Source organism: Vitis riparia, chromosome 1 (genome assembly GCF_004353265.1).
Source record: "Vitis riparia cultivar Riparia Gloire de Montpellier isolate 1030 chromosome 1, EGFV_Vit.rip_1.0, whole genome shotgun sequence".
NCBI lineage: Eukaryota > Viridiplantae > Streptophyta > Magnoliopsida > Vitales > Vitaceae > Vitis > Vitis riparia.
In genome coordinates, this window is record NC_048431.1 from 3,068,768 (window position 1) to 3,081,038 (window position 12,271).

General features: G+C 32.3%; 1 protein-coding gene across 1 annotated transcript; it reads right to left on the reverse strand.

Moving 5' to 3' along the window:
• Nucleotides 1-8,185: 8,185 nt before the first annotated feature.
• On the reverse strand, nucleotides 8,186-11,638 carry LOC117918223 (protein NRT1/ PTR FAMILY 3.1). The gene is made up of 4 exons (XM_034834734.1): nucleotides 11,488-11,638; nucleotides 11,183-11,400; nucleotides 10,266-10,828; nucleotides 8,186-9,244 (listed from the first exon to the last, which is right to left on the reverse strand). The coding sequence occupies exons 1-4, from the start codon at nucleotides 11,561-11,563 to the stop codon at nucleotides 8,350-8,352; spliced, it is 1,752 nt and encodes a 583-aa protein (XP_034690625.1). The 5' UTR covers nucleotides 11,564-11,638; the 3' UTR covers nucleotides 8,186-8,349.
• Between the last annotated feature and the right edge of the window lie 633 nt (nucleotides 11,639-12,271).

Sequence of the window (12,271 nt, forward strand, 5' to 3'; positions counted from 1 at the left end):
TCCATTGAATTTTTTTTTTCCACGTTCAATCTAATGCGTTTGTACTGCTGTCATGTCATGAAATTATAGTTGATGCGTTTGTCTTTAACTTTAAGTTAAACTACGTAGTTGGTAATTACAATTCTAATTTTTTTTTAAATGATCAAGATCATAGTTACCCACTTCTACTTTAACTTTAATTATATATATATATATATATATATATATATATATATATATATATTATGTTATTTCATTTAAAATATTTAATTTTAATTTTTTTAAATAAAAATATAATATTATTTTGATTTTAAATAAACTTATCTCATTATTTAAAAAATAATAATATATGAAATTAAATAATTGATATTTTTTATTTAATATAAAAATATTTTTTAAAAAATTTTATTAAAACAATCAACATCATATTTAATATAAACATAACTAGTTAATTATATTTAAATATAAATAAAATATAATAATTTATATTTATTTAAAACAAATAAATTATAAAAGTCTATTTAAAAAAACAAATAATATAAATTAATATATTAATTAATAAATTTGTATATATTATTGTAGACCCCCTTTGAAGAGCCAAAGGCTATTAGTTTTTTTTTAGGGATTTTTCATAGCATTGGAGGAGCTGGGTAGCACCTGAGATAAGTAAGGGCCCCTTTTTCCCTACGCATGGGACCAGCTAATGGACATGGCAGGGAGATGGCCAACCATGCTGGTGGTTGAAGGCACCGTACTTGTTGATGCATGAACAGGGGGGCAGGTGGTGGCTTGAGAAAGAAGGAAGATAACCAGAGAGAGGGAGAGCAGCCCAGGGTGATGGAAGTTGGCTTGAGAGGAAAGGCCAAGGGAAGCAAAAAAACAGAAAAAAAAAAAAGGGGAGCATTCTAAGGTACGTCTGCTAAGCCACATTTTTTTTATTGCCATTGAAATCTTTTGGGTTGAGGTTATTATGCTATAATATATCCGCTACTTGTTCTTCATGTGAAATTTGATATAGAATGAACTAATTCTTCTTTTGCTCTCATTTGTGTGCTTGAGTGATACCTTTGAATCTCTATTTCCATAACCTACTCTTCTCATTTCTCCATACTGCAAGTCTCCTCATTTCCATCATCACGTCCATTTTCTCATGCCTCATACCCAACCGAATCTATTAGCCACATCCATTCCAACCTCCATACCCATCCATCAATCCTCATGCACGCATGGTCCTCATCTATACCCACCACGTCTTCTTTCATGCTCATTGCACCCACTGCTAGCTACCCATTCCCCTCATCACGCCCATTCCCCTCAAAAATCATACCCATTACAATACCCATCCTCTACACCAACTTTCATGCCCATCTTTCCCATACCCATGGGCATCTCTCACTCACCATCTTCACATTCCTACCATAAGCCAAAACCCTCATTCTTGGTGAGGATAGACTCTCGGAAGCGTGGCGACTCCTCCCTTACGAGCCCCCTTGGAGGCGGTCGCCCTGGGAGAGTGAAAAAAAAGAGCTTGAAGGTGGCTGCCAAGGAGGCTGCTGGTGGGGCTGATGGTGCCCGGTTGGAGAGGTGGACTGTGAGGAAGTTTGTAGCTCTTGGGCTTACCCATGTTGGCCTTGAACTTGGGCTTAAGTTGGAGCCCAAGCCCAAGCTGTGATGGTGATGGTGCCTTGGGCTTAAGTTGGAGCCCCGACCCAAGTTGATGCTGAGGATGGATGCTTGGGCTTGCCCATGGCTTTGGTTTTGGGCTTAAGTTGGAGCCCAGGCCCAAGTTTGCTGATGGAAGGCCCCATTGCTTCTTATGCTAGCCACTCTCATGGCCCAAGTCCATGATGAGTGAGCCGATTTAGCTACTTCATGTCCTAACAAGTTTTAAATCTCTAATCTTAGTAAACTATTAACTTATTCATGCATTTTCATTTCACTTTTTTTTTTATCTTATTTTATCTTCACCAATTTAGTTAGCTCAAATTTAAAGGCAATTAAAAGACAAATTATTATTGTTAATTATATTTTTATCTCGAAATTTATACTATTCAATTTCACTAGCTTAAACATTATGATTGTTAATTATTATTTCGTGTGTATTTATCGTCTTTTAAAATCTCATTCGTTAAAACCTAATTCTAATTCTTCAAAAATCCAACATCCCAAAATTAATTTTCAATCTCGAAATTTATACTATTCAAATTCGTCCGTTTAAATATTATGTTTGTCAATTATTATTATTATCATTTCACATGTATCAATTTGTCATCTTTTAAAATCTCATTCATCAAAGTTAAATTCTAATCCTTGAAAAATCTCATATCCTAATCTAATCTTTCAATAATCCGTTTAATTTCATTTTCATCAATTAAGTATTATTATCATATGTTATCCCGCTATCTAAAGTCTAAAGCTTTCAAAGAAATCATGTGTCTTAATTTAATTCTTCAATAATTAGTTCAAATCTCATTTTCATCCATTAGAGTTAGTATCCCATATTTATTTACTAATTTAAAATCCAATCCTTCAGAAATCCGATGTCCTAACTTAATTTTCAAACCCCTAAAAATTCCACTATTCTTTTATTCCGTTTAAATATTATTTTCGTTAATTAGTATTATCATCCTATATGAGTTTACTAATTTAAAATCCAATTCTTCAGAAATCCGATGTCCTAACTTAATTTTCAAACTCCTAAAAATTCCACTATTCTTTTTATTTGGTTTAAATGTTATTTTCGTTAATTAGTATTATCATCCTATACGAGTTTACTAATTTAAAATCCAATCCTTTAGAAGCCCGATGTCCTAACTTAATTTTCAAACCCCTAAAAATTCCACTATTCTTTTTATTCGGTTTAAATGATTATTTTCGTTAATTAGTATTATCATCCTATATTAGTTTATTTATCCAAAATCCAATCCTTTAAAAAGATCCAATGTCATAATTTAATTTTCAATTCTAAAATTCTACTATTTGTCTAAATGTTATTTTCTTTAATTAGAATTAGTATCCCATATTCATTTAGTTATTTAAAGTCTAATCCTTCAAAAATTCTATGTTTTAATTTAAATTTTCAATCCTAAAAATTCTACAATTCATCTATATCTTATTTTCATCAATTAGAATTATAACCTCATACTTACCTAGTTATTTAAAGTCTAAATCCTTCAAAAATCCCGTGTCTCGATTTAATTTTTCAATAGTTCGTTTAAATCTTATTTTCATCAAATAGAATCATTATCCCATATATATCTAGTTATTTAAAGTCCAAATCCTTCAAAAATCAAATATCTTAAATTAATTTTTCAACGACTGGTTTAGATCTTACTTTCATCAATTGGAATTATAATCTCATACTTACTTAGTTATTTAAAGCCTAATCCTCCAAAAATCCTCTGCCTTAATTCAATCTTTCAAATATTCGTATAAATCTTATTTTCATTAAATAGAATCATCATCCCATATTTATCTAGTCTAATTTGTCAAAAATCCCATGCCTCAATTTAATCTCTCAATAATCTGTTTAAATCTTATTTTCATCAATTAGAATCATTATCTCATATTTATCTAGTATTCCAAAATCTAATCCTTCAAAAATCCTATGTCTTAGTTTAATTTCTCAATCCTAAAAATTCCACTATTCATCTATATCTTATTTCCATCAATTAGAATTATTATCCCCCCACTTATCTATTTATTTAAAGTCCAATTCTTCAAAAATCCAACGTCCTAATTTGATTTTCAATTTTAAAAATTTCCCTATTCATTTTCTATTCGTTTAAAAATTTTGCTCCCGTTAATTAGCAACATTATTCCATACTTACTTATTTATTCCCCTTAAAGATCTCAACCATTAAAGTCTAATTCTTCAAAAATTTCGATTTCTAAATTTAGCTATCTGAAATTCCAATTGTCCTATCTTCGAACTTAATTTTCACTTCTCAATATTCCAATTATCGTATTTATCCGGTTACTCACTTATTGTTATCACTATTATTGTTATCATTTTATTCATTCGTTTCTAAAACGTCCGCCTTCAAATGATTTTCAAGATTTCTAATTTTCATAAATCAACTTTCATAATTTTTACTTCTCAAATAACTTACAACTCTGATCCATTTCAAAATTCAACTCCCAAAGTCCCAATTTTCGTGAACTCAAATTTTCTTAAAAATCCTGAACTTTTAAATAATTTCTCAAAATCCCAATTTTCTTTAAAATTTAATTTCTAAAATTCTCATTCTTACATTTAATTCCTAAGAATCCAATTTTCAAATAATCGCTAAGATTCCGACTTTCAAATGAATTTCAAAAATCCAGTTTTCCTTTGAACAATTTTAATCCCTACTTAGTGATGCATGTGATATGTTTCGTACTCTATATTGTGCACTGACTCCATTTCTATGATAACACATTGTTCGTTCGTGGCCCAGGTATGTATCCGTTCCTATTCTGGTCACTCTCTATTGCATGCTTCGATTCCCATATGCGCCTAATTGATTTGAGTATCCATTGATTTTCTTATTGATTGTCATATCAGCTTCATTTTATTAGTAGATACCCGACTTTAGGGACTTAGAGGGGTGCTACGGTCTTTACCGTACCTTCCCGATAAGTAACATGACCCCCGAGCCCAATCTAATTTTTCGTAGATCACCTTTTCCAAAATAAGGAGTCGCACTTAGAGTTTTCTTTCTTATTTTGTTACCCTTTAAAAATAAAACAAAAATAAGTGGCGACTCCAAATCAATTTTTCTTAATCAATAAAATCATTTTTCAAAATCAAAATCGAGCTCGCCTTCGAGTAGAAAATGCATAAATCGAAATGCGGGGTCCACAACTATATATAAGTGGTATATAATATCACATGTATAATATATATATATATATATATATATATATATGTAATTATATACCACTTGTATACAATATATACAAAATTATTAATTAATATAATAATTTATATTATTTGTTTTAAATAAATATAATTTATTACATATTATTTATATGCAGACTTCATTCATGCTTCATACACATGGAAGTGGATTCAAAATTTCTCAAAATTGAAGACTCTAAACTTCGTTACAAGTCCGAATTCTCACCTATAAATAGAACCTCAATTTTCTTCATCAGGTAGAGTTGGAGAGCTTGGGAAAGGGCAAAATAGTTCAAGAGTGTTCTAAAAATTTCTCTCTTTTTGAGTCATCCCTCTGCTGTCAACAAGCTTGTATTCAATAACTCTATGTAATCAATTTATATTTTCAATAAATAATATTTTCAGATTCAAATATTTGTGTTTTTATGTTTAAATTTCTGTAATAAATTAAAAAGAATTAGATAGTAATTATTTATGTTTGGAGTTCATTAGACAAAATTAATTATTATGTGCATGAACTATGGTATGTCCTACGTGCAAATGGTATAAGAGCCATGTTAAAAAAAAAAATGATGAATAGTGTTTTTTTTGTCTTTCACCATGACTCAAAAGCAACACTATGACTCAAAAGGAATGTGATGGAAAAAAAAAGGAAGAAGACAAGGAGAATAAAATTTACCTTATGCAGACTTCATTCATGCTCCATACACGTGGAAGTGGATTCAAAATTTCTCAAAATTGAAGATTCAAAACTTCGTTTCAAGTCCGAATTCTCGCCTATAAATAGAGCTTCAACTTTCTTCATCAGGCAGAGCTGGAGAGCTTGGGAAAGTGAAAAATACTCAAAGAGTTCAAGAATGTTCTAAAAATTTATCTCTCTTTTGTAATTTCCTCTTTAAAAAATCTAGTCCTTTGTATTCATCACTTTGAATCATCCCTCTACTGTCAAACAAACTTGTATTCAACAACTCTCTGTAATCAAGGTATATTTTCAATAAACAATATTTTCAGATTCAAATATCTGTGTTTTTATTTTAAATTTCTGTAACAGATTAGAAAGAATTATACGGTAATTATTTCAGTTTTTATGCTTGGAATTCATTAGACATAATTTATTATTGCGTGCATGAACTATTGTATGTCCTGGATAATTAATATAATAATTTATATTCTTTGTTTTAAATAAATATAATTTATTATATATTATTTATATTTAATTTTAATTAACTAATTATATTTATATTAAATATAATGTCAATTGTTTTAATAAAATTTTTAAAATATTTTTATATTCATATATTATTATTTTTTAAATAATGAGATAAATTTATTTAAAATCAAAATAATATAATATTTTATTTTAAAAAAATTAAAGTTAAATTATATATATATAATTAAAGTTAAAGTTGCAATTGGTAACTACGGTTTTTAAAAGCATTCAAAACATACCGTAGTTGGTAACTATGGTTTCTAATAGTTTTAGAAAAATAAAATTGTAAACATCTACTGCGATTTTATGACATGATAACTTATGTGGTATAGAAACATTAGATTTAATATTATTTTAAAATTAAATTTATTTATGGATTTTTTTTTTCAATATACAATTTTGAGTCAAAGCTCTCATCACACTAGTTTCACGTCATCCCATTCATCTTTGGTCTTCATTTCCTACGTTTGAGCCGTAACAAAAACATAACACTCACTAATTAAATTTGACCAAAAAAAACATTAAATTATTTTGTTGTCGTGAATTTTTCAACAACAATCTACAATATTTCTAAAACAAATCATAACTAACAACATTTTAAGTTCATTATTGGATGGTCTCCTTTTTTGTACACAAAAATATTATTTTGTGATTATTAGCTTCTTTTTTTGTTTTATTTCTTTTTAAAATGTTTTTCCATTGAAAAGTTTTATTCATAAGAATAATATTTTGAGATGACCCGTTTTCCTTTCATCACTCCAAAATGTACCACTAAAATTCAAGAGTTTAATTACCAACATAAATTTAATATCTAGTTTGGTCACATAATTATCTTTCGAATTGTTTAATGGAAAATTAACTTGAAACCAAATTTAAAAACTACATTTTTAATACAAATTCAAAAAAATCACTTAGTACAAACTTAATAGACCACATTTTAAAATTACATTTTTTTTTTAATTTTTATATAGCAAGTATTTTCAAAATATAATTTCAAGTTAGTTTTTTTAAAAAAAAAAAACCTAAAACTTATATTTCATTTGACAAGAAGCAAGAAAAACACAAATACCTTTTGCTTATGGTAAGAGTTTTTTCTTCTTCTTTTTTTATAAAAGCATGGCAAATTTAAAAATAATTTTTTAAAATGCAATACATTGAAAAATATTTATAAATTTACGATACTTTTTATCACATCGAAAGGCGTCTCCTCGAAAAACACTTTTCACAATTTCCATATAAGTCATACAGTAAAAATTAAACTTATACTAAAAATGTTTATTCAAGAGATACCTTCTACAATTTTTATATCAATTATCTATTGAAAAAAATGAATTTATACTAAAGATGTCTTTTCAAAAGACACCTTTAGTATAAATTCAATTTTTTTTTTTTATGAGTGCCTAATATAAAAATTGTGGAAGATATTTCTTCAAAAAAACATATTTAATATAAATTCAATTTTATAAAATTATGGAAACATCTTCAATGTAAATACAATTTATTTTTTCATTGTATAGTTGATATGAAAATTTTGAAAAATGTATTTCAAGAGACATCTTTAATGTAAATTCGATTTTGTGGTATTGTGAAAAAGTCTCTCAAAATGATACATTTAATATAAATTTAATTTTTTTAATGTGGAGGCTACTAAAAAATATGTGGAAAAGTATATTTTAAAGAAATAATTTTAATATAAATTCAATTTTATGAAATTATAAAAAAATGTTTTTTTAAGAGATATTTTTAGTGTAAATTCAATTTTTATTTAATATCTATAAATTATATATAAAAAAAAAGATATAGAAGGTGTATTCTCAAAAGATACCTTTCAACATGACAAAAATAGTCATAAATTTACCAATAGTTTTGTAATTACGAATTTTTTTAAACTAGTGTAAAAGTAAAAAAGCCCCATGTGGTAGAACCGTAGAACTAAGTTCACATGCAAGGAGGCTGCAATTCTCAACTTCTAGCACCTCTCGTTCGGCCAAATACTATAAGACAAAAGGCTGCTATCCCTCCTTGTCAATATTTTTGGAATATGCTACAGAGATGAGAAAACAAAACAAAACCAAAAACATGTGGCCTGAAGTAAATATGTGAGAGATGGGTTGTACAGGGTGATACTAAAAAGGCTTCATTTTATTAATTATTTCACATGCCTACTGTACACAACCTTCGCACTGTTCCGTTCAGTGGCGACTAGTTTGACTACTACTAGTGAAGAAGTCAGCTACAACATCCCTAGAGAAAGAGGAGCAGTATGGTTAAAATGCAACTAAACCCTACTCGTGAGCTGGATTCCATCTTCTTCAGACGCGTCAACTTCTTTCATACGGATTTGGATGGGCTTAAACGTGTAGAATTTGGCGCAGAATGAGTAATAAATGAGATTCACAACTTGCAGCAATGTGAGCAGCCAGTAAAACTTCTCCAACTTCCCCTTATTCAAATTATCATCCGGAAGCCAATTTGATCCGTCCGGGCCAGCACTGTACTTGTGCACCAGAGAAACAAGAAATGTGCTGACAAAATTCCCAAACGCGATCGCCGTCCAAAACAATGCACTGCCAGTGCTCTTCATGCTTTCTGGTGCTTGGTCATAGAAAAACTCAAGGTGTCCTATGGACATGAAAGCTTCAGCAATCCCATGAAGGCTATACTGCGGCACCAGCCAGAGAACCGAAATGGGGATGATGGACTGAGGGCTATTGACGAGCCCATAAGCCGAGGCTGCCTGTTTCCGCTTCACTTCCACGAACCCGGCGACTAGAGTGGCTAGGATAGAGATTACGAACCCAATCCACATCCTCTGCAGGAAGGTGATGCCCCGGTCAAGGCCGGTGAACCGGCGGGCTACACGAATGAGTAACCGGTCGTAGAGTGCAATTGTTATGAGCATGGAGGACATGGAGAAGACAGTCATGGAGCCAGGAGGAATTTGGAAGGAATTTATGAGGCGTCTGTCCATGGTACGGGCTTGTTGGAGGGAGAAAGTGCCCTGTTGAGCATAGGCTGTGATGAGGAGGATTCCGGATGCCCATATAGGCCCCATTCGGATCACAGATTTTAGTTCTTCAACTCTGTGAACGGTATTCAATCTCCACAGATTTGGTGCTTGCGAAGATTTGATGTCATCTTCTTCGGTCACAATGGCCGCCTTGTCAAGAAATCTGCATTAATTTCACAATAGATACATTAGTGGGGATCTTCGAGTTAAGTGACATGTATGTTTGGACATCATTATTATGCCTTAAGCACTCACTATCATATATTTTTCTTACTTTTTCACATCAAACAAACAAATTAAACATCAGGTATGATCTGCACGTTTCTTTTCGTAACGGTAGTTAGTATTATTCACAGGAGGGAAAGGTCAATATAGTGCCAAAAAAAAACCCATGAATTTTGCCCATTCCATCATGTGGCGGCTTCTTTTTCAATCTGGTAACTGTTGAAAGAAAAACTCAAGAAAAATAAAAACAAAACAAATAACTAAGTAAAATAAATATCATATACATAAAGGAGGAGGTTCACTGCCAAAAGCTGTTGGAAACTCAAAAGCCTGACCGGGCCCTGATGGAATGAGGCGGAAATGACAGGGTAAGAGGACTATACTGACGCGCAAGCTTTTGTTGTTTACTCAAAAGCTTTATATATATATACATGATCATAGACAAAGTATGTGGTGGCCGGGTCGCAACATCATCAAGTTGGTGGTCCTCGTGCCCCAACACATTTTTATGGGCACATGATTAACTCATCAATGGTCTTCCAATGTTGAATACGATAATATTGTGATCAAAACATTATTGAGAAGTAGGTTGACTCTTCCTTTGGCTAAGCCTTTTTGGAGGAAAATAAGGAAAAGTTTCTAATGAGGATTTACATTTCAAGGTTGGCCGGTCGATATGATTCCTAATAATTGCAGGATTGCAGTATTATATTGTTCTTGAAGAACAGTTCTGTTAGGTAGAATCTTGGCTAGGAACACTCCTCGTGGATAGCCTAACATATTGTCAAAATAATTTTATATGGGCTGGCCATCTCTATCTACAATAATTTATTAAAGCTTGGAATTATTGAATACTTTTTCTCATACTGCCAAAGTTTATCATGATTTTTATTATAGAATAACTTCAATTCTCTAGCTACACACTACATAAAAGATGCGCATGAGAGATAGAGACTTACTTCAATTCATTAGTATGAAGAAGCTTCCCAGCTGCAGAAATGGAGGCATCAAGTTCGTCGTTCTCATAGAGTAAATTTGGATCAGAAACCATACGTAGATTTCTCTTTTTGGAAGCAGCCACACACACTTGTAACAAGCGAGTAAATGGACTCCCAACGGGATCCAGATTCCTGTAAAGCGGATACCCCACAACAAAGGTAATAATGGAAAGAAACATGGCCGTGGTTGGGATTCCAAGTCCCCACCCCCATCCAACATTATCTTGAATGTAAACAAGCACAGTCACAGCCACAAGTATGGATGCCCCCATCACAAAATAGTACCAATTAAAAAAGTTCCATGTCTTTGTCTTCTCCTTTGGATCGGTCTCATCAAACTGGTCGGCACCGAATGCCACCACGCAGGGTCGAATCCCACCAGCCCCTAAAGCTGTCAGCAGCAGAGAACCGTGGAGGATTGCCAATTGCCCACCATCAGCCTCTTGGCAGACTTGATGTTCACCCTTACATGGAGGTGGCCTCAGTTGTGGAAGCACTGCTGAGAGTGTTAAGCTTGTCATCCCCTGATCACATGCACCATCAAATATACAGTATCAACAAATATTTCATATATATATATATATATATTTAAATGGAACATAGATCAATTTGCAGTTTAATAACAAATTCTGAGCAGTTGATTTTGACATTACCTCCAAAAAGAATCTCTTGTTCTTAACGTTATCTATAAATAGTTGAATATGAACCACCAGTATTGCATCATACTATTATATTTATTTGTCAGGTTGTGAAAAAAAGAGTTCATAGATTTCTGGTAATCTTGAAGGAAACTAGTTAAGGTTGTCCCGTGAGGTAAGCAATTGTATGTAGCTAGCAACTCAATATTGCATGGGAGAAAGAGAGAAGAATTTCTTGACCATTTGCCATAAGATGGAAGCCACTGTAATAGTCCAGAACCGGCCGGCGTATGCATCGGAGATGAAAGCTCCGAGCAACGGCGTCAAGCTTGCAGTCCCGCTAAAGTTGGTGATGGTGTTTGCAGCTTTAGTTAACGGCAGATGCAGCTGCTGTGTCAAGTAGGTGATCATATTTGCACTGAAACCCACCACGGCCAACTTCTCACAGGCCTCATTTGCTACATGCAAAAAAAACCATCGTAATAAAACAAAAATGAAAAGGAAAAGTTTGATTACTTTGATCAGGCTACAGCATGAAAGCTTACCAAAGATGAAGGGCATTGTTATCAATCCACCCTTAGTCCTTCCCCCATGACTGCCTTTCTTCTCCATACCTCCCATCTTGTTCTGACTCTTGAAATGGCTGGGAGCCCCAAACCCGCAATTTATAGACCAGTTGCATCAAGGTTTTTACATGGTTACCAATGCCTGTAAATTTTATGGAAACCTTCACCGCTAAATCCATGGCCACAGATATAGCCGTACGGGGTTTTCAGTATTTGATAAAGTAGAGAAGATTTTGTTTTGAGGGAAAAAAATATCGAAATAAGTAAAAGCAAGGCGACAGGTAAGAAGTAAGGACAGCGACGTTTTGTTGTTTTCACTTTTTCCTGGCTTGTATAATTGTGTTGCTGCTATGTGATCCAGTTTTATTGAAAGCCAAGGGAGGTGGATTGGACTCTTCCACATAAATTCTTCGAAAATATCATATAAAACAAAAGCAATATCGGAGGATGCGATGCGAGAGGCCCGTCTAAGGTGACAAAAAGGTTACATAACGCATAAATTAGCCTTCTATGGCGACTAGTAATTACTGTGATGTTATATAAATGGACCACCCTTGCAAAATGGTCCAGCTTGTACGTTTGCTCTTTCTTAGACGCCATTTACGTCACATTCCATTCACATTACAAATTTACAACTACTAAATCTTCTGGAAAGCAGACCTCAAAAGCAAATCAAAACGAAAAGGTTTCCCACTATAAGCTTTCAATTCAGTACCATAGAATTTTCCCTTTTGCTTCTTGATTATCCCAGCGCCCATGAGTC